Genomic DNA, 20523 nt, shown 5'->3' with positions numbered 1-20523 from the left:
TGGCCACCCACAGGCCATCCCCCTCTGGAGGTATGGCTAAAGCAGAGATTACGTACTCCCTTCTAGCCATACCAAGTCGTAACAGCAGTGGGCACCCTGATAGGCTGAAAGCAGATAGCTGACACTCTCAGCCAATCACAGCTGTCCATGCTAATACTTTCTCGTTAGTCCAAGCAACACAAAGAGGATTGACCACTGGGGAGTCTTGTTTAAATTTTTTTATTATTTTTTTTTAAATGGTTAAATGCCGAGTATAAGGGTGGGCCTCAAGACCCCATAACCACATCCACTGTGTCCCTATTATGTAAAAGGTGACTCACTAAACTGAATTGTCGGAAGTGAAGTAAATTCAATGGAAATGTCAAACTAGAAAATAGCCAAATTAGAAACATTGCTGACTTAGAACGTTTTTCCATTTCAGCTATTTTGGCATCAAAATGCAAATCACTGGTGTCTTTAATAAGTAACTCAGTATGTGTCACCGTGTTACTCTGCGGAGACTGCGGTGGGAGGGCATTATCTGAGTCACTGTGACGGTCACCCATCACGTCACTGAGCCCGTTTGGATGTTTGTCTTTTGCTGAATTTTATAAATATCTAAACCTATATACAATTTGTGTTAAAGGTTAATATGAAATGTCAGATACTGGTATTTTATTATGCAGACTAAGGCTGTTTACACACACTGACTTGTAGCCTAACAGTAAGGCTGGAGGTCACTTGGATAACAACACAATATTTAATGCCCTGGAGAACGTTTGGTGTAAAATGAGAAAGTATGGCTCGCAAACCCAGACCCAACAAGCTCAATCTCACACTGCATATACGTTGTCAACAGAGACATAATACCAATGTAGAGCACGGAACAGAACTCATTGTGATCCTGCCAGCGGCCTGTTCCGGCAGCAGTGGAATATACAGCAGGTCTCTGTGTCCAGAGAAGTGTGGCTGTGACTGCATGTAGATTATACAGCCTGCCGCCCTGGTTTTCATGCAGTGAGCAGCTCACAGCACTGGAGGGCAGGCTGGCCATTGCTTTATCTCACTGTCTGACAGCAGATGTTATCACAGTGCTTTATCTGCCTGTTACAGTGATCTGAGTACCAGGGGAGACTGCAAACACTGACACAAAGACAGAAACCAGGTTTGCTGTGTGCCACCGCCCATAGGTGGCACTAAGATGAAGCAGAGGTAAAAAAAAAAAAAAAAAAAAAAGAAACCAAGCTGTGACGTTTCAAACTAAGTAGCCCAGTATAGTTATATGGGCAGGAGGGAGACAGGGTACCAACTATTGGGGTAATAATGCATACAGGAGAGTGCCATAATGGTAATATTTATAATAAATATTGGGGGGGTGGCACTTGATTGACTGAGTATATAATGAATAAAGATGACTAAAAAAGACCAATAGAGGGACAGAAGGTGTAATAAACTAGAGCAAGGGTGCTCAAAAGGTAGATCCCGAAATGTTCTAAAACTACAGCTTCCATGATGCTTTATCATTCTAAAGGCACACAAAGCATCACTGGAGATGTAGTTTTACAACATCTGGGGGATCTACCTGTTGGGCACCCCTAAACTAAAGGGTATAATACATGGAGAATAGGGACACTAGCATGACAGGGGGTTTAATAAATGAATAAGGGAAAAATAGAGAAACAGGGGGTGTAATATACCAATAAAGGAAAACCAGAGTGACAGGGGGTGTAATAAATCAATAAGGGAAACCCAGTGTGACAGGGGGTGTAATAAATCAATAAGGGAAACCCAGTGTGACAGGGGGTGTAATAAATCAATAAGGGAAACCCAGTGTGACAGGGGTGTAATAAATCAATAAGGGAAACCCAGTGTGACAGGGGGTGTAATAGATCAATAAGGGAAAACCAGAGTGATGGGGGTGTAATAAATCAAAAGGGAAAACCAGAGTGACAAGGGGTGTAATATATCAATAAGGGAAAACCAGAGTGACAGGGGGTGTATATATCAATAAGGGAAACCAGAGTGACAGGAGGGTGTAATATATCAATAAAGGAAAACCAGAGTGATGGGGGTGTAATAAATCAATAGGGGAAAACCAGAGTGACAGGGGGTGTAATATATCAATAAAGGAAAACCAGAGTGACAGGGGGTGTAATATATCAATAAAGGAAAACCAGAGTGACAGGGGGTGTAATATATCAAGAAAGGAAAACCAGAGTGATGGGGGTGTAATAAATCAATAGGGGAAAACCAGAGTGACAGGGGGTGTAATATATCAATAGGAGACAACCAGAGTGACAGGGGGTGTAATATATCAATAAAGGAAAACCAGAGTGACAGGGGGTGTAATATATCAATAAAGGAAAACCAGGGTGACAGGGGGTGTAATATATCAATAAAGGAAAACCAGAGTGACAGGGGGTGTAATATATCAATAAGGGAAAACCAGAGTGACAGGGAGTGAATATATCAATAAAGGAAAACCAGAGTGACAGGGAGTGTAATAAGTCAATAAGGGAAAACCAGAGTGACAGGGGGTGTAATATATCAATAGGAGACAACCAGAGTGACAGGGGGTGTAATATATCAATAAAGGAAAACCAGAGTGACAGGGGGTGTAATATATCAATAAGGGAAAACCAGAGTGACAGGGGGTGTAATATATCAATAAAGGAAAACCAGAGTGACAGGGGGTGTAATATATCAACAAAGGAAAACCAGAGTGACAGGGGGTGTAATATATCAATAAAGGAAAACCAGAGTGACAGGGGGTGTAATATATCAATAAAGGAAAACCAGAGTGACAGGGGGTGTAATATATCAATAAAGGAAAACCAGAGTGACAGGGGGTGTAATATATCAATAAGGGAAAACCAGAGTGATGGGGGTGTAATAAATCAATAGGGGAAAACCAGAGTGACAGGGGTGTAATATATCAATAAAGGAAACCCAGAGTGACAGGGGTGTAATATATCAATAAGGGAAACCCAGTGTGACAGGGAGTGAATATATCAATAAAGGAAAACCAGAGTGACAGGGGGTGTAATATATCAATAGGGGAAAACCAGAGTGACAGGGGGTGTAATAAGTCAATAAGGGAAAACCAGAGTGACAGTGGGTGTAATAAAGTAATAAGAGAAACCAAGAGTGACAGCGGGTGTAATATCAATAAGGGAAAACCAGAGTGACGGGGAGTGTAATAAAGTAATAAGAGAAACCGAGAGTGACAGGGGGTGTAATAAATCAATAAGGGAAACCCAGTGTGACAGGGAGTGAATAGATCAATAAAGGAAAACCAGAGTGACAGGGGGTGTAATATATCAATAAAGGAAAACCAGAGTGACAGGGGGTGTAATAAATCAATAGGGGAAAACCAGAGTGACAGGGGGTGTAATATATCAATAAAGGAAAACCAGAGTGACAGGGGGTGTAATAAAGTAATAAGAGAAACCGAGAGTGACAGGGGGTGTAATAAATCAATAAGGGATAACCAGGGTGACAGGGGGTGTAATAAAGTAATAAGGGAAAACCAGGGTGACAGGGGGTGTAATATATCAACAAAGGAAAACCAGGGTAACAGGGGGTGTAATAAATCAATAAGGGAAAACCAGGGGGTGTAATAAATCAATAAGGGAAAACCAGGGTGACATGAGGTGTAATAAAGTAAGAGAAACCAAGAGTGACAGGGGGTGTGATAAATGAATATGGAAACACATGGAGTGTGTGTAATAAATAATGGAACTCCTGAGTGATATGAATACAGGAACATTGGGGCGACAAGGTGTGTAATAAATAAATACAGGGTCACCAGAGTGACAGAAGGTGTAATGAGCAAATAAACACTAGAGAGTATTACAGAAAAACCCAAACATAAAGCGATGAGGGGGAAATTGTCGGGAGAGGATGATACCCCTCTATACTGTACCCCATTACAGAGAGAGAGGGATTTTCATACATCCAGCCAGAAGGCCACATTTAGCATTTTGAATCCTAAAAAAGTGGCTCAGGGCATCCATAGTCATATGAAAGGATAGGGCCAGGTCAGCTTTTGCAGATATCCAATATTTAGTTGAATTCTTTTAGTGTGGATTCTTAAATAACATTATATTATATTAAATATAACATTATATTAGCACTTAATGGGGCTCATCATGAAAATGTTACTTTGGGCATTGTGTTAATGCAGGATACATAGCAACGTTGTGATTTATTTAGTGTAAGAGATATTGGTATTTTTATTACCCCATCCAGTCTCTCTATTCTCACTGAGTGCTGTGTCCCTCCTCTATACACTGCATATCAGACTGCCCTGTCTTTAACAGTTAGGCAGACTGCTGTTTGTAGAATTCTCAGAAGACTCTCTACATATAATGGAGCTATGCTACTGGTCAATTGTAAAAATAAAATCACTGGATGCCCTCCTTTCTCCTGATCTACACTCAGCTGAAATGTGACGGATCGGCCAGCTTTTTCTGTTTTATAGTGCATTTTGAGAACCTAGTAATCGTCTTGTCATCACATATTAATAACACATATTAATACTTCCCACCAATCACAAATCAAAGTATGCACAGACATAGGAAAAGTATATAGTCCGCAGCACTTGCAGTATGCATTGGACATAGCAAGCTAACAGAAGTCCCTAGCTGCCACCCTGTGGCAGGATATGATACTGCAGCGTTACCTCATAAGCAGCGGACCATGTTTACCCAAAGATGTCATTTAGTCCCAGTGTTGTCTAGCATTACTGGAATTCACACGTCCGGCATTCACATGCAACATCATTCTCAGGTAAATGTTCGTTTTCAGTATTCACAACATATTAGGTTTTCTTTTACCGTTACATTCATAATAAACATGTCTCTGTTTAGCTAAATATTTCATGTTATATTACCAGGGTTTACACTAAAATCACACGGCACTAACAGCAATTAAATATGAAGACAAAATATCAACTCAAAGCAGGTCTTGGAACACAGAGCAATGCACAGGCGGTGTGCAGCTGTAAGTGCGCATGAGGCATTAAACATTAGTTTGAGCATTACTGTCTGTATCTATAACCATTGTAATGTAACTTGCTGAAGGCCTCAGTACAGACTCTGTGGCCTCATTCGCAGGACTCTGGCAAAGAAAATGGGGGAGACAATATTCCCTAAAAAGTCCCACTTCTGTGAATTTGGGTTAGACACATAATTTCACATGCTGTACCACATATGGCCACCAGGGTGCGGTGTATACTAGTACAAGGCAAGGCAACCTTTTGCAGTGCTGAGCCAAAGTAAGATTTTGAAGTCTCTTGGAGTACTGGCCCATGTAAGAGTGGAGGGAGAGGTACAAGTGGTATTTTTACATAATTACAGAGGCACTCTAAAACACCATCACCACTACAGCTCACTGGAGTGGTTATGGTGCAACATCCGCAAGCAATGTTGAGAAATTTGGACGTATATCACCATTGAACATGAAGGAGTTCCCAAGCTTACTCAAAGTAGACAATTAATTAAAAAAAATAAACACCTTGCTTTTACACTGTACAGTAATATACAATGCCATACAATCCCTTTTCTGGGAATATTCTAACATTAGCGTAAAATGCTTTTTACAGACATATCTAGTGGGTACGTACTGTGGGTGCAATTTCCTTTAAAGCCCTCACAATTTGTGGTGAATTATTTTCAAATTCCTTTGTGTCTAATATATTTTTCATTGAACTACAACTCCCACAATTCCATGCCAGTGCCAGCAGTTAGACCCTCATGCTTTAGGAACACCCTCAGCAGTATTGCTATCTATAAAAGGTACGTAGAGAGAACCACCGATAGCTAGGACCTCCTGATCAGTAGACCCTACAAGCACGGGCGACCAATAGTACTAGGTGGCTTGACACAAACGCGATTTCTATTTACCTATGTATACAATTTGTAATCTGTACCATAACGTATTTGTAACCTTGGTTGACCGTATTCACACCACCCATGTCAAATACAAATAAAGAATTAAAAAAAAAAAAAAAAAAAAGGTACGTAGAGAATGGTAACCTTCACGGTTTAGCTTCATATTGCATAGTGCACAGCTGTAGATTTTAGAATGTGTGCAATATAATGGTAATTAATAAGAATTTGAAAGTAGACCTTACATTTATATATATTTAAATGATATCTACTATTTATATATTTTTTATATTTCTCACTAGATGATAAAACACACTCTGCATATTCTGATAAACCATACTGAGCACAGGAGCCTGGGGCAGGGATGCCCAATACAACATCTGTCCATTTATTGGGAATCTGCATCTCCCATGAGATGGAATAGACAAGCAGGGCTATAGAAAGTGCAGTAGGAATCAGTCACTGGCTGGTTTAGTGAGAAAGCAACACAAACCCTGCACAGCCTTGAATTTGGCAGAAAACGCAGCATTTCATATGTAAGTGCCATTTTTATTTTTACAATTTTTAATTTATTGGTTTTTTTCCATATACTGGCAACTATCATTTAAATTCTATGCTTGCATAATGCATGGAAAAATAATGAGCCAAGTCCAGCCTGGAGTGTCCCTTTATGTGTTCTAGGAAACAGGTCCCACAAGGTAGCCATTCTCTTTCTACCATTCCCCATGAGAAATCTTACCCTACGTACATACAGCACAGATACCTCCATAAGAATCACTGGGAATCCAGCTCGGAGGTTTGCACTATGAATACCATAGAGCCAAGTAAATAGTGAAGCTCATGCATGAAGCACAGTCTGGGGGCAACACAATTACCATGGAAACCAATGGAATGTTTTTGATACTTGCTCAACTTTTCGAATTTTAGTTTTAGATTAGTGTCAACCACCACATCACCATTGTTTACACCAATACATCAGACACTTACCTATATTAGTACGTTAGACTCTTCCATACAAACACTAAGTCCCCCCCACACCCCTTATTATACTTATTAGGGCCCCCGGCATAGGTAGGGGACACTAGGCACTAATTTTTTAATTAATTTTGTAAAGTTACAGAAAAAAGAAAGGCAACCCTGCTGCTAGCTTGAGATCATGACGCTAAATAAATTTGTTAGTTTCTCATTTCTGATTTTTGGAAATTAGCTTGTTCTGTGTAGGAATTTGAGTTTCACTTGTTTCAATAGGGTAAGAGATTGTTTTCCGAATTGACATATATTTCCTGTGTTACATCACTCCAAAAATAGAAATATGTAAATTGAAAAACAAACAGTCTCTTACAGCATTAAAAGAAATTAAACTTATTATTATTGGTATTCATATAGCGCCGAATTATTCCGCAGCGCTATACAATATTATAAAAGACTGAAATTTAACAATAAATGAGACAGTAACAATAGGTTGATGGGGTTGCTACTAAAACAAGCTTACAATCTACAGGAGCAGTGTTAGTTTTGTCATCTGACAATTTTAGTCGATTAAAATGTTTGAGATTTAGTCAACTAAAACGAACAATTCAGAGGACTAAAAAAATACGACTAAAACGAAAATGTTATTTTAGTCAAAAGACAAAACTAAATTGAAATTTGCTGCCAAAATTAACACTGGAGGGTAAGACACATGGAGGAGGGAGAAAAGGAAATAAGACACATGGGGCCTGGGGGAATGAGACACATGGTGGGGCTTGGGGAAGGAAATGAGACACATTGGAGGCTGGAGGAATTGGACACGTGGGGAAGATGAGATTCATGGAGGGGTTGGGGGACACAAAGCAACAGACGGGCTGATTGAGAAAAATCTATAGGTGATGGGGGGGCGGGGGGGAAGAGACACACAAATGGGGCTATTGAGATAAAGAAACACACGGAGGGGCTGGGGGTACACAAAGAGACACAGAAGGGCTGTGGAAGGTGCAAAAGAGACAGACTTAGGGTTGGGAGAGAGACACCCAGAGGGAATGGGGGGGGGGGGAGAGAAAGAGAGGCTGGGCAAGGGGCAAAAGAGACTGATAGAGGTTTTCTACTCAACCCATTAAATTTTAGTCATGTCCACTGGAGATTTAGTTGACTAAAACAATTAAGATGACTAAAATACAACAAACTAAAAATGGCTTTTTTAGTCAAAAGACTATGACTAAAACTAAATTGAAATTTGCCACCAAAATTAACACTGTAGAGGAATTGGGGTATAAAAACACGATAGGGCATCAAGACAACAGCAAACAAGGTTGGAAAGTAGCAGAACTGGATGCGGCCCTTTAGAAGGGAGCAAGAGATGGGTTTGTAAAATAGAAGTTACTCTAGAAGGCCAGGTTTTAAGGACTTCTTAAATGATTGAAGGCTAGGGGAGAGTCTGATGGTGGCAAGCAGGCTGATCCAAAAGAATGGAGCAGTCTGCGAGTAGTAGTAAGGGTGCGACCAGTGGACAGGAGAAGGTCACTGGCAGAGCGGAGAGACCAAGAAGGGGTGTAACTACAAATCAGTGAAGAAATATAACAGGGCTAGAGTTGTTTAGAGCTTTATAGGTAAGGGTTAGTATTTTGAATTGACACCTATATGATACAGGAAGCCGGTGTACAGATCGACAGAGTGTAAGTGTAAGAATGGACAGAGGGGCAATGTATGAGAGAAGAACCGGGTGAGAAAGATCAGCCTAGTGGCAGCATTCCTTACAGACTGTAACTCATAGTGCAAGACAGAACAAGCCGATTTCTGAAAATCTGCAATGAGAAATCACCAGCGCTCAAACAAGCTGCCAGTCATTAGAATCAGACTGAATATTATAGAACTGCTTTAGCTAAAAAATAAAAAGGCTGCTTAGGAAGGAAAAAGGACCAGGTTCACTATGTACAGGGCGATGGCACATCACCGCTGTGTGCAGGGAGTGAAACAGGAGCCGAACGGCCGGATTCTATCTCAGGGTGACCGAAGGTGTATAAATATGGCAGAGGGATTTAGTGTTCTGTGAAAGTAGGGGCCAAATTTTCAGGTATTTTTACATGTACTTCAGTTTTAAAAAATGCCATATCTTTTCATTACATGCGGCAAGGATTCTTATAATAAAAACAAATATTCTGGTGACAATTGTCCTTTAAGGATTCTCTGCTACTCCTGCTGGAGAGATACTCGAGGTATTTATCACATGTTCTGCAAAATATAGCTCAAATTAGGCCAACATGCTTTTCTGATTAACCTTTTACCTATTTTATTTTTTATAAACTTTCAGTTGTAACTTCCAAGATGCACGTGTTCATATTATGTGCTATGCTGCTAGCAAAGCTTTAATTGTACTCGCCACTGCTACCCTGGATGACCCATGACACATGTATCAGGGCTGAATTTTCACTCAGCAATGTCTAGTGGTTAGTTGGAAATTTGAGCACTGATTAAATCATCTTTATGCCCTGCAGAAGGCAGCATCACCAGAAACAGTCTCACCACCGATCTTCACCGTTTCCTGTGGCTGCTACCTCTCAGAATACTTTGTATGCTGTCCCTTTTTCTATCATGACTAAATGAAGACACTGAGAGCCCTAGCAGAATGACAAACTATGACCCCATCATCTCTGTATATACACACTAGGTTCACAGTATCAGTAGGATGCAGCGACATGGCCTTACAGAGTGGGCTAGTAGGCCCACTGAACGTCCAACTACTTAGCTGAAATATGATGTCACCAATATCTCATCTATCTCCATGACCTTATATATGCTTAAGAATAAATACACCATAGCATGAAAAGCAATAGGCAGCTATGTCAGGGCTATCAAACTATCTACATGTCCAATAAGTTCTGGCTTATTTCTGTGTGACATCATTTCTGCTTATAAAGCTTACTCTGCTTTACGAACGTATCTCACCTTGACATGTGGGTTTTGGATGGTCCCACTTTCCAGCCTTGGTGCATAGGCTATGGCTGGAGCCCACAAGCAGGAAACCAGGATCACATGTGAACAAGACACTTGTCCCCTCCATTGGAACCCGACCCATGCTTCTGACCTCTGCTCGTCCATTCTCCAGCTTCAAGTGCATTCGAGGACAGATGTGAACTGAAGAAGAAACCATGTAAGATACATGGATTGATAAACTTGTGATAAAAAGGATGGGTAGACATCAAGGATGGGAGATACAAGTTAGAACAAAGGTGTGGAGGAGGGGGTGTACATGAATAGGGGAAGACACTGGAGTATTTGGAACACGGATTAGTAATAAATACAGAAAGTCACTCGACATGTAAATGTTGCAAAGAAGAGACGTAATAACAGGGATATTTATTGAAATGTGAATTTTCAGGAATACAATTTGAATTTCAGATTTCAAAAGTGAAAAAAAAAACATAGCTGACTTGTTGGCATAACATTTCAAAGTCACTTTGAAATCCAGATATTTCACACTTTAATAAATAATTGTGAAAGAAACATACAGAGACAACTGTCATGTTATTCAATCTTTCTATATTAGAACATCTCACAACATGTTCCCTACCCTCTCACATGTTACGGTCTTCTTCCATTCCAATGTAAAATGAACATTTTTGTTCTTTAGCCATAATCATCTTGCTGAGTACTGCAACAACAGTCACTAAACTAAATCTGCTTTCTAAAACAGGAGTCGCTTAAGGTGTGTTTTAAGAAGAACTGGGAACGCACAAAAGCAAATTCAAAGATCAACAAGGACTCCCTTGCTTTCTGAGGATTAAGAGGTGGAGACAGATGGGGTAGATGTCCGATCACAGATGGAGTATGGGGTAGATGTTTGATCACAGGTCATGGGTTTATAGCAATAAATAGGAAGATTGAGGGTAACAAATGTGAGAGCTTTTACTAGGTAAAATAGTACATATGACATCAGGAATGGTAAGGACAGGAATTTGTGAGCAGTAATGGGTTAGAGTGGGCCGGAGGGAGCTTTAAAGGGAAGCTCCAGTGCCAGGAAAACAATCCGTTTTCCTGGCACTGGAGGGTCCCTCTCCCTCCCACCCACCAATCCCCAGTTACTGAAGGGGTGAAAATCCCTTCAGTCACTTACCTGAGGCAGCGGCGATGTCCCTCGTCGCTCCCTCCTCCTCTGCGCCGCTCCTCCCTGTGCTTCCGTCGGCCGGTGGGCCAAGGAGACCTAATGCGCATGCGCGGTAATGCCGCGCATGCGCATTACGTCTCCCCATAGGAAAGCATTGAAAACGAATTTCAATGCTTTCCTATGGGGATTTGAGCGACGCTGGAGTTCCTCACACAGCGTGAGGACGTCCAGCGACGCTCTAGCACAGGTTTCCTGTGCTATAGAGCAGGAAGTTCCCTCTAGTGGCTGTCTAATAGACAGCCACTAGAGGTGGAGTTAACCCTGCAAGGTAATTATTGCAGTTTATAAAAAAACTGCAATAATTACACTTGCAGGGTTAGGAGTAGTGGGAGTTGACACCCAGACCACTCCAATAAGCAGAAGTGGTCTGGGTGCCTGGAGTGTCCCTTTAACCAAGAGGATTCTTCATGTGAGTGTTTTAACAGGTAAGTGTGCAGGAAGACGATGTTTTATAGAATAAGGGGGATCATATCAAAGTATTTAAGTGCATTTTTACTCACGACAACGGCTGGGTTTGTCCATATCTGTCCAGGTTCCATCTGGCTGACATTTCCTCACTTTGGGACCAGCAATCTCACGTTCTCCACGACACACAAACTCGATTTCATAATCCACAGGTAGCGTTTCCACTGCTTTCACCTGAGAAAGTGTCAGGCCACGGTAGCGTATACCCCCATCACGGGGCGGGTGTATAATACGGCAGCCTAGTGGAGGCATAAAACAAAATGGAGACAAATTTGTCAATGAATGAAACTTGAATTATCCCTTTGTGTGTCAGTGGTGTGTGTAGGCACTGCAAATATTGTGACGCACAACCTCTCTGATACTTCTAGAGAGAAATAAGCTCACATTCTTTATCAGTTGATAAAACATCCAAAGAAAGCCAGACGAGAAGTTCAGAAAAAAAAATTAAAAAAAATTCAAGCTTAAACTCCAGCTTAATATCAACAAAATAACTCCTTTATTGGACACATTTTGTGGAACAGTATTTGATTAGACTCATTGCACTCTATGAGCCAGTAAGAGAGGGAGGGAAAAAAATAATTAAAAATAAAAAGAGGTGGACAGGGGAGTGAAGGGATTTAACAACAAAAAAATGCAGGACGGAGCATTATAGGGAGGTGGGAACGACAGGGAGGAATTAACCGAAGAGGGAGGAAGAAGATATCAAGATTGTCCTTGCAGATGCAATCCCAGTGCTGCCTGCAAGTTGAGAAGCTGAAAACACCTGTCGGCAGCACACAGTACGCTCTGACAACAGACCTCATTTTTGCACAGAATGAACATTATGCAGTTTCGGGCTGCCTAAGCTACGTGTGCCGATGGTGTAACTAGCCCCTGGCACAAAAGTGCAAATATCTCTGGATGTCCAACATTCTAGCAGACAAGCTGCATGTACACATTCCTACCACCATGAGCACTTCTAAAAACAGACGTGGTCATGGTGGTTGGAGTAACTCTCTAAGGCTGAGAACTTTTCTAAGACCTCTGATTGGTGTTTTCAAGCAAATAATTAGTGTGAATCTGTGTTTTTGGATGACAGAAAACAGATTTACAAAAGGGAGGAAAATTGATTTAGATTACAATTTCATGGATTCTAAATTCTTTAATACTTGTCCAATTTTATATATATTTTTTTTTATTTATGGTTTGTACAAAAAGTTTCCTCCCATTCTCCAATTAACAAAACTGCAGTCCACAAGGAAAGTACCATTCCTTCTCTCTACCCAGGCGATCATCTAGTTGTTCATCCAAGGTGTTAATCTCCACCTCGTTCCTAATTTTGTCATCTTTTCCCGTCCCTCTCATTCTTAATTTCCGATCTAAAACTCTCCACTCAGTCTCCGTCCTTCTTCTCTTCTATTCCACAGCTTTCCTTTACTATAACTGGATGTATTTCTTGCTTTTCTAAGCTCTACCTCTTAATCTTCTCCTTAAAGCCTACATAGCTCTATCTCTGTCTAATCCTACTTTGTCATCATCCATCTTTCCAGCCTTTATCACCATCTAAAACTGTCTCGTTCTTCAACCTTCCTTCTTTGTATTTCTGTTCTCAATATCTGTTTCTCCCTTTCTTTCTCCTGATCACCATAAACCTGTCAGTCCATTTCCGGTCATTGATCTCGTTTATCCCTCATGCCTTATGCCTTTTAAATGACTTATCATATATCTTGAAGAAATAATGCTTACATTAACGATAAAGCAATATATACACCAAAATTACGTACTGGTATGCTATAATCATATTTTAAGTGTAATGTTTCTCCTATGAATAATGTGTTTGTACCTACTTTTAAACTATCCAGCTATTTAAAACTGAATTATTTATTAATGGCATTCATTATTTATCAAGTAACAACTAGTTCCCTGGCGCTGATGGACATTAAATGGCTTGCAGCGGTATCCACATTCTAAATGCTGCAGAATGTCCAGTCTGTAAATGGTGCAAAAAAATTGAAAATACTGTATCTAAACGGTAATTTACTGTAAGAATGGAAAGGCTTATGGAGCATACAAAATAAATGATCATAGCTGTATTTGTGTGCAGTCGTTTCAATGTAAACAAATAGTATCCTTTAACATAGTCAGACTTTGACGAAGGATTTGGCACCAAAGTCCAGGATCGGGTCTTCATCAGGATTAGAACAATTCTGAACAAAGACAGACCTCAAACTTCCGACATTACCATACATGGTTTGTATCGGGGCTGGGGCAGGTTTTCAAATAAATCCAGGCTCACAGGGTTATCCACTGAAGTGAGAATTTGAGATGAATTTGAAGTTTGAATTTGAATTTTAAATTTAAGGTTAAAATAGCTGATCTGGAAACACTTTCTGAATCTGCTACTCGGGCCTTAAATGTCAAATTCACTCTGAATTCTCACTTTCGTAAATAATCCAGTCTAGAGCTTTCATCAGGACTAAGGAAGAGGGGAAACAAGTATACAAGTTTGAAGCCCGCGTTGTCTGAAAATTGGACCTTTTTGGATATAAACTCCAGACTGCAGAGTTAAAAAAATTTAGTACAGGAAAGAATATGAGGCTTGTAATGAATTAATAAATCCCATTATTTACTTATAAGTTAGCAAGCATGTGATTTGTATGTGTATTACAATCTAAGTGCATGCCTCTTCTTTCAGCTAGACACAGCTCATAGCACTAAATATCTAAATTACGGCGTGCATTGTGATGGCAGACAATGAATCTTCTTAGCACCTTTTAAAAACATCATGTGAATCACAAATAGAAAAATGGTGCACAAAAAAAAAAACTCTTACTACATATTTATAGCCAAAAATAGGGATTTTGATTTCTTACAAATAAATACAAAAATAGTGCAATATTGCAAGACAAAATGACACTATTTATTCAGTAATCAAATCTTTATTTCTAGCTAGAAGTATGTAGTACCAGTTATTTTGTGCACCGTTTTTCGATTTGTAATTTGCGATCTATGCGTTTTAAGATGTTAAACACGTTTGGTGCTGAATATAAATTTATGATTTAAAATTTGAGTAAGCACGCTATTGATATCGAATACACTTAGCACATTACTGAGTGTATTTGTTTGCACCTTGTGATCACTGTAAACATATCACTATTTTCAGTAATTATTACAAATATTAGCAGCAAGAATAGACCATAATTATTCTTATAAAAAAAAAAAAAAAATCATAAGGACGATTAAAAAAAAATGCATCAATGTGTCAGTTCAATGCCTCAAACCTTTTTCAGGGCATATTCAGTATGACCTTGTGCTGATAAAAGGCAGACTAACCTGAGACCAAGGTACCTTCAGTAAATGAAAATTTGGGAAAGTCATGGGAAAATGTTTGAAAAATAAGTTGTTTTTCATATTAAAGGGATCTGGACGCTGCTTTTCACCTCTTGGAAAGAGTGATGATGGTGTCACATGGACAGTTTGGGAGACCGCACTTGAAGAACAATTTTTTTTTCACCCGTTCACCGTCCGAGCCTGAATGGTCTGACCCAACTACAGATTCACAGAAAGCAGATCTGACAGGAGATGCCAGTGGCATCAGGAATATATTGGAGGGGGAACTGGCAAATGGAGTGTGGGGGGGCAAAGAGACAATTCATATTTAATGGACCTGCCACATTTATCATTTTTAAAAAATCCTCATCTGAATCACTGGATAAAATGTAGCCAACATTCCATCACTCAAATGAATCTGTACGGTTAACGCGTTTAAGAAAAAGTCTGTTTATTAGACCCAGACTGAGCTGGATCCTGCATTAAATCTCTTATACAATACATCCCTGGCTGCGATCTCGCCTTATATACACAGACAGCAGTCAGTAGTAATCTAGCATGTCATTACCCAATAAGCCCATTCTATTAATTACAGATTACGTTCTCATTGAATGTGTTGGGTAATCTTGCCTTGCTTTACACAATATATTAATTATTTTACTATTTTGGTATCAGACTCTGACCTCTATTCTCACCTGTTGTGCTGTTTTCCATGACTCCGTAAACCGGAGCGAGCCAGAAGGCGAAAAACAGAGGGACGACGCAATACATCTGAAAATAAAGCAAAGAGCAACGTTTTAAAGGTGAAGAAAAACATATATGGAAAAAAAACTAAAATAATTTCTGCATTTATTGTACTTATATATTGTTTGTTTTCTCCAGTGCATAATTGGCATAAATGATGGAATGGAGAATGAAAGAAATGAGTCTATGCGTTTTAAAGGTCCTTCAAATGGCCTTCAATATGATCAGCTTAGCCAGCCACTAGTAGGACTTACACAGAACTCTCCAAGACTGCATTCAGCTGGTTAAAAATAAACAAATAAGGAACATGTACAGAACAAGGCTCCAGTAAAAATACATAAATACGAAAACCCTTACATGGAGGAACGTTTATTATACTTTCCATTAAATTAGTTTAAAAAAAGAATGATTACATTATATAGATTCGATTTTTAGAAGCAAAAATAGATAATTTCCCAGGATTTTTATTATCCGAAATTGGAAACATTCTCTATGTCAGCTAAGCGTTCAGTTTAGCTACTCCGACCTTAAATTTGAAAATCACTTGGAATTCTTCACTTTAGTTTAAAAAAATAAAAAAAAAATAAGAAACTGTACGTTTACTTATTCCCTTTCTGTTTTCCCTCCATTGCAATTTCTGCCATGGCTATGCAAGGACTGAACTGGACTGTAATGTCAATTATTGCATTTTAAATATACATTTATATTTGACAAGAGTTAAAGGGACACTATAGTCACCCAGGCCACTTCAGCTCAATGAAGTGGTCTGGGTGACAGGTCCCTCAGGTTTTAACCTGCAGATGCAAACATAGCAGTTTCAGAGAAATGGCTATGTTTACATTGCAGGGTTAAGCCAGCCTCTAGTGGCTGTCTTCCGGACAGCCACTAGAGGCGCATCTGCAACGCTGGAGGCATTGAATGCCTCCATCACGCAGAGCATCCATAGGAAAGCATTGAAAAATGCTTTCCTATGGACACTTTGAATGCGCGCGTGGCACTTGCCGCGCATGCGCATTCGGCTCCGCTGACGTCGGCAGAGGGAGCCGACGTCGGCGGGGGAGGATAGGTCACCAGCGCCGAGGGAGCCCGGCGCTGGAAAAAGGTAAGCTGCTGAAGGAGTTTTAACCCCTTCAGCACCACGGGAGGGGGACCTTGAGGGTGGGGGCACCCTCAGGGCACTATACTGTCAGAAAAACCGCTTAGTTTTCCTGATACTATAGTGATCCTTTAAAACAAGTTACAGGTGATTTTCAGTGTTTTATATATTGGAGTAATTTGCAAAGAGTGGCAGTTCTCCTCTAAAGAATGGTTAATATAAATATTAGCTGGTTTCAGTAATGTTATATAATGAAATAAAATCAGTTCCTGATCACAGTGAGAGCGCACACAACATACTAACTTGTTCTATGATTAGTCACTGCTCAGATTTCGCTTACTTGTGCCAAGGACAAGCCAGGTCTGAACGCAAGAAGGTGCCCTCTGCACAAAAGATACAACAACCACACAAAATCATTTGCTGCTCTTGAAGTTATTGTCCCCCTTAACACTCACTTTTCTCTAGGTTATGTCATAAACAATGTCTAAATCCAGTGTTCGCCTTTGCTGTGGTTCTTGTCACATGTTGCACGGTTTTCAGTTGGGATTCTGATGGCAAGGTCACATGCCCTTAAATGAGAAAGAAAAAAAAGATAAAAGTGTGAAATACCTGGAAAAATGAAAACTAAAACAGTGTCTTTATAAGCAAACATTGTCCTCTGATTAAGTACAAGAGATTGACACAAACAGAGGAAGGATATACCTAATTCTGCAGTTACCGTAATGTGAAATACAGATAGATGAGATCCTTTAAATTATGTAAACTGATATAATGACAGGGATTTCCACTGTCACACACATCCAAGTGTTAACAGGCAGAAAGTCAAAGCAAATGGCACATTTTAGGCCAGAGAGTTTGAACTGAAAGCAAGGATGGGTTCGAGACCTGTTTTGCAGTTTTGATGCTGTGGACTACAATGTGAAATGCCAACAATCCACACTTCAGTCAATAACATTATGAGAGTAAATAAACCTGCAGTGAAAGGGCTATTAGTGGGGTGTGAGGGGTGAATGCGCAGGTATAGCCCTGGCCATGAATATATATGAGCATAAAACTGTGCGTTAAATAAGGCTAACAATACAGACACTGACTAACTCAACATTCACCCCTCACTGCTACATACAGATACTGACTAACTCACAGACACCCTCACTGCTACATACAGATACTGACTAACTCACAGACACCCTCACTGCTACATACAGATACTGACTAACTCACAGACACCCCTCAGGGGTAACATACAGATACTAACTCACAGACACCCCTCACTGCTACATACAGACACTAACTCTCAGCCACCTTCCCTGCTACAAACAGACACTAACTCACAGCCACCATCCATGTTACATACAGATACTAACTCACAGACACCGCTCACTGCAACATACAGATACTAACTCACAGACACCCCTCACTGCTACATACTGATACTGACTAAATAACGGGTCTCTCACCACTACATGCAGATACTGGCAAACACACAGACACTCCTATCTGCTACATATAGATACTGGCTAACTCATAGCCATCTCTCAGTGTTGCGCACATAGTTTGGCAAACTCTCTGTTACCCCTTAGTTACAGATAGCCACTGACTAACTTACAATCATCAGGTGGGACACAATTTGTCTTATTCTACATCCAAATAGTGTGCATTTGGAGAAATGTAAAGGATTCCTTTAATCCAGTATTCCTGTCGCCAGCTGTTAAACATGGTGGTAGATCTATAGTAATGTGGGATGTCTGGCTGTTGTTCCGTGTGACTGTTTCCATAATTTTGTGTGAAATACACAGGATGTCCTGGTCTCTGATAGACACTTAATGCCACCCACAGTGAGTGACTCATTTGTATATAGCATTTCTAAAGGGGACGCTTCCTAGATTCTCAGAACGTCTTACACTATTTCTCTGCAATAACTCCAACGGCACAATTCCGACAGGTGATTGGCTGGATTGCAAGCGTCAGGTCTGATCAGCTGTAAGGTGATAGAAACCAGTGGACAGGATAAAACATATTGTATCTGTTTAACAGCACTCATATGCCAACTCATTTTTACTTTATCTCTCGTAACAGACACAAGCATTAAAATGAAAGTTTAATGTGACTTTAAATGGACAATTCGTGCTGGATGTGACCTCTGCACTTAATGTTTTCCTTTTTACTGCGCTGTGTGCAGTGTCTTAGGGAAAGTTTAAGAATGCACCTTGTCGCGGGGTGCGGTGAAATGATTACAGCTGTCTAACTAAAAGGGTCAGAATAATGGAATCAATAAACATAGAGGCCAACCATATGAATGAACATTAGAGCAGATAAAAGAAGAAATAAATACAAAAAATAGAAAGAAAATTAACAAAATAAACAGGTAGCCAGCATTCACACTGAAGTAAAACCTAATTCTAACCCCAAGTGACTACAAATCAACTTGAAGCGGAGAGCAGTCACCGCAGTTGCTGGGAGAAGAGGGGTGATGCTAGAAAAGTACCAAAGTGAGATGTCTTCTTCGGTTTTCCAGACAGTTCCAGATGGTTTGGTCTGCCTAGGCATCTGGGTTAGGAATGTGTGTGAATCTACATGGAGTGCTGCGGATCAGTCTATTTGTAAGTGATACCCAGATGGACCAAGTATAGGTTTACAGGGTACATTACCTGATGCCAAGCTACAGCTGCCTGCATAAATCCAAGAAGTATGTAAATATGGAGGCCAAAAAGGCCCGTGGGGTATTCCCTCCACTGGCTTTCACAAAGGTAACTAAGCAGACTATATCAGGATTCCAGCGCAAAGAACCCAAGCCTGTACCAAGGAGCATCAAGAATTTTTCATAGAGCGCCCAACTTAAACCCCTGGACATACTTGCTTAACAGATCCTTAAATGACTGGACAAGGAGGGAACAGAAATTGATCCATAAGATCACTCTAGCCGCCAGGAGAGCGATCGCGCAGACTTGGCTACAAATACTAATGCCACCAATTCGGAGGGTCATATCCAACATAAAAGAGGTATATCTAATGGACAACTTGACCACCCGACTAAGAGGGACCATGACCAGCTTCGACAAATTGTGGGACCCATGGCAGAACAGCGATCTCTCTGACGAAATGACATCCACCCGACCCCGTGAGACAGGGGTAGGAGCTACATAAGGGCCCCCCAGAGGAAACGGACATACCCCAGGGAACCTCACACAATGCCACACTGCACGGGACTGATGTATAACCCCACCCCTCTTCTCCCCATCCCCCCTCACATATTTCTAGCTAACCCTCTACACTTTCTTCTACTCTACTCTATGCTCTTTTACTTTTTTCTTGATTCATAATATCGTGTGGGAGCCCGGTAACCGAACCTTACATAATTAGCGAATTGGACGACCCCGGTCCGGTCCGAGTACACTATACAAGGGACGGGTGATGGAGTTCCCTCCCGACTAAAACCTTTACCATACAATAATACAAGCTACATTGTGCTAAATAATGTAGGACACCACCGCTATTGTACAGTGTGATAAACACTAACCACCAAAAGTGCACCGTCCTGTTGAAACCAGAGCTCGTCCTATTAAACCGGGATGCAAAATAAAGGGAACGCAAGTGGAATGAGAAATCTCGCTACAGTATGCACCCCTACTGCATTGTACAAATTGTGTAATGTTAACGACGAGATGTGCACACAGGACGTATGTTGTGTCTTATAAATGGAAAAACCCTTGACGAGTAGCTAGACAAGCCTACTACTAATGTTTTGTTGGATACGCATTGAGCTATCACGTGTATAACAGTGTTCAAATATGTTGCGAATTAATAGGCTTTTACACAAGCCATGTTGCTTATGTTATCATGCTACCCTTGTCAAGATGGAAAAATAAAGAAATAAAATGTCTTCCTCTTAACAACATGGA

General features: G+C 40.4%; 1 protein-coding gene across 1 annotated transcript in view; it reads right to left on the bottom strand.

Moving 5' to 3' along the window:
• The window catches only part of GABBR1 (gamma-aminobutyric acid type B receptor subunit 1), a 79776-nt gene extending 64227 nt beyond the window's left edge, over positions 1–15549 (bottom strand). The window contains exons 1-3 of the mRNA XM_063431607.1: positions 15480–15549; positions 11511–11714; positions 9792–9980 (exon numbers count right to left, since the gene is read on the bottom strand). Coding sequence (XP_063287677.1) covers positions 9792–9980; positions 11511–11714; positions 15480–15498 — 412 coding nt within the window. The 5' untranslated portion in view covers positions 15499–15549. The remainder of the gene's footprint in view (positions 1–9791; positions 9981–11510; positions 11715–15479) is intronic.
• Between the last annotated feature and the right edge of the window lie 4974 nt (positions 15550–20523).

Source organism: Pelobates fuscus, chromosome 9, assembly GCF_036172605.1.
Source record: "Pelobates fuscus isolate aPelFus1 chromosome 9, aPelFus1.pri, whole genome shotgun sequence".
Lineage (NCBI taxonomy): Eukaryota > Metazoa > Chordata > Amphibia > Anura > Pelobatidae > Pelobates > Pelobates fuscus.
Note: the sequence above shows the minus strand (reverse complement) of the source record. Positions and strands in the feature narration are given on the sequence as shown.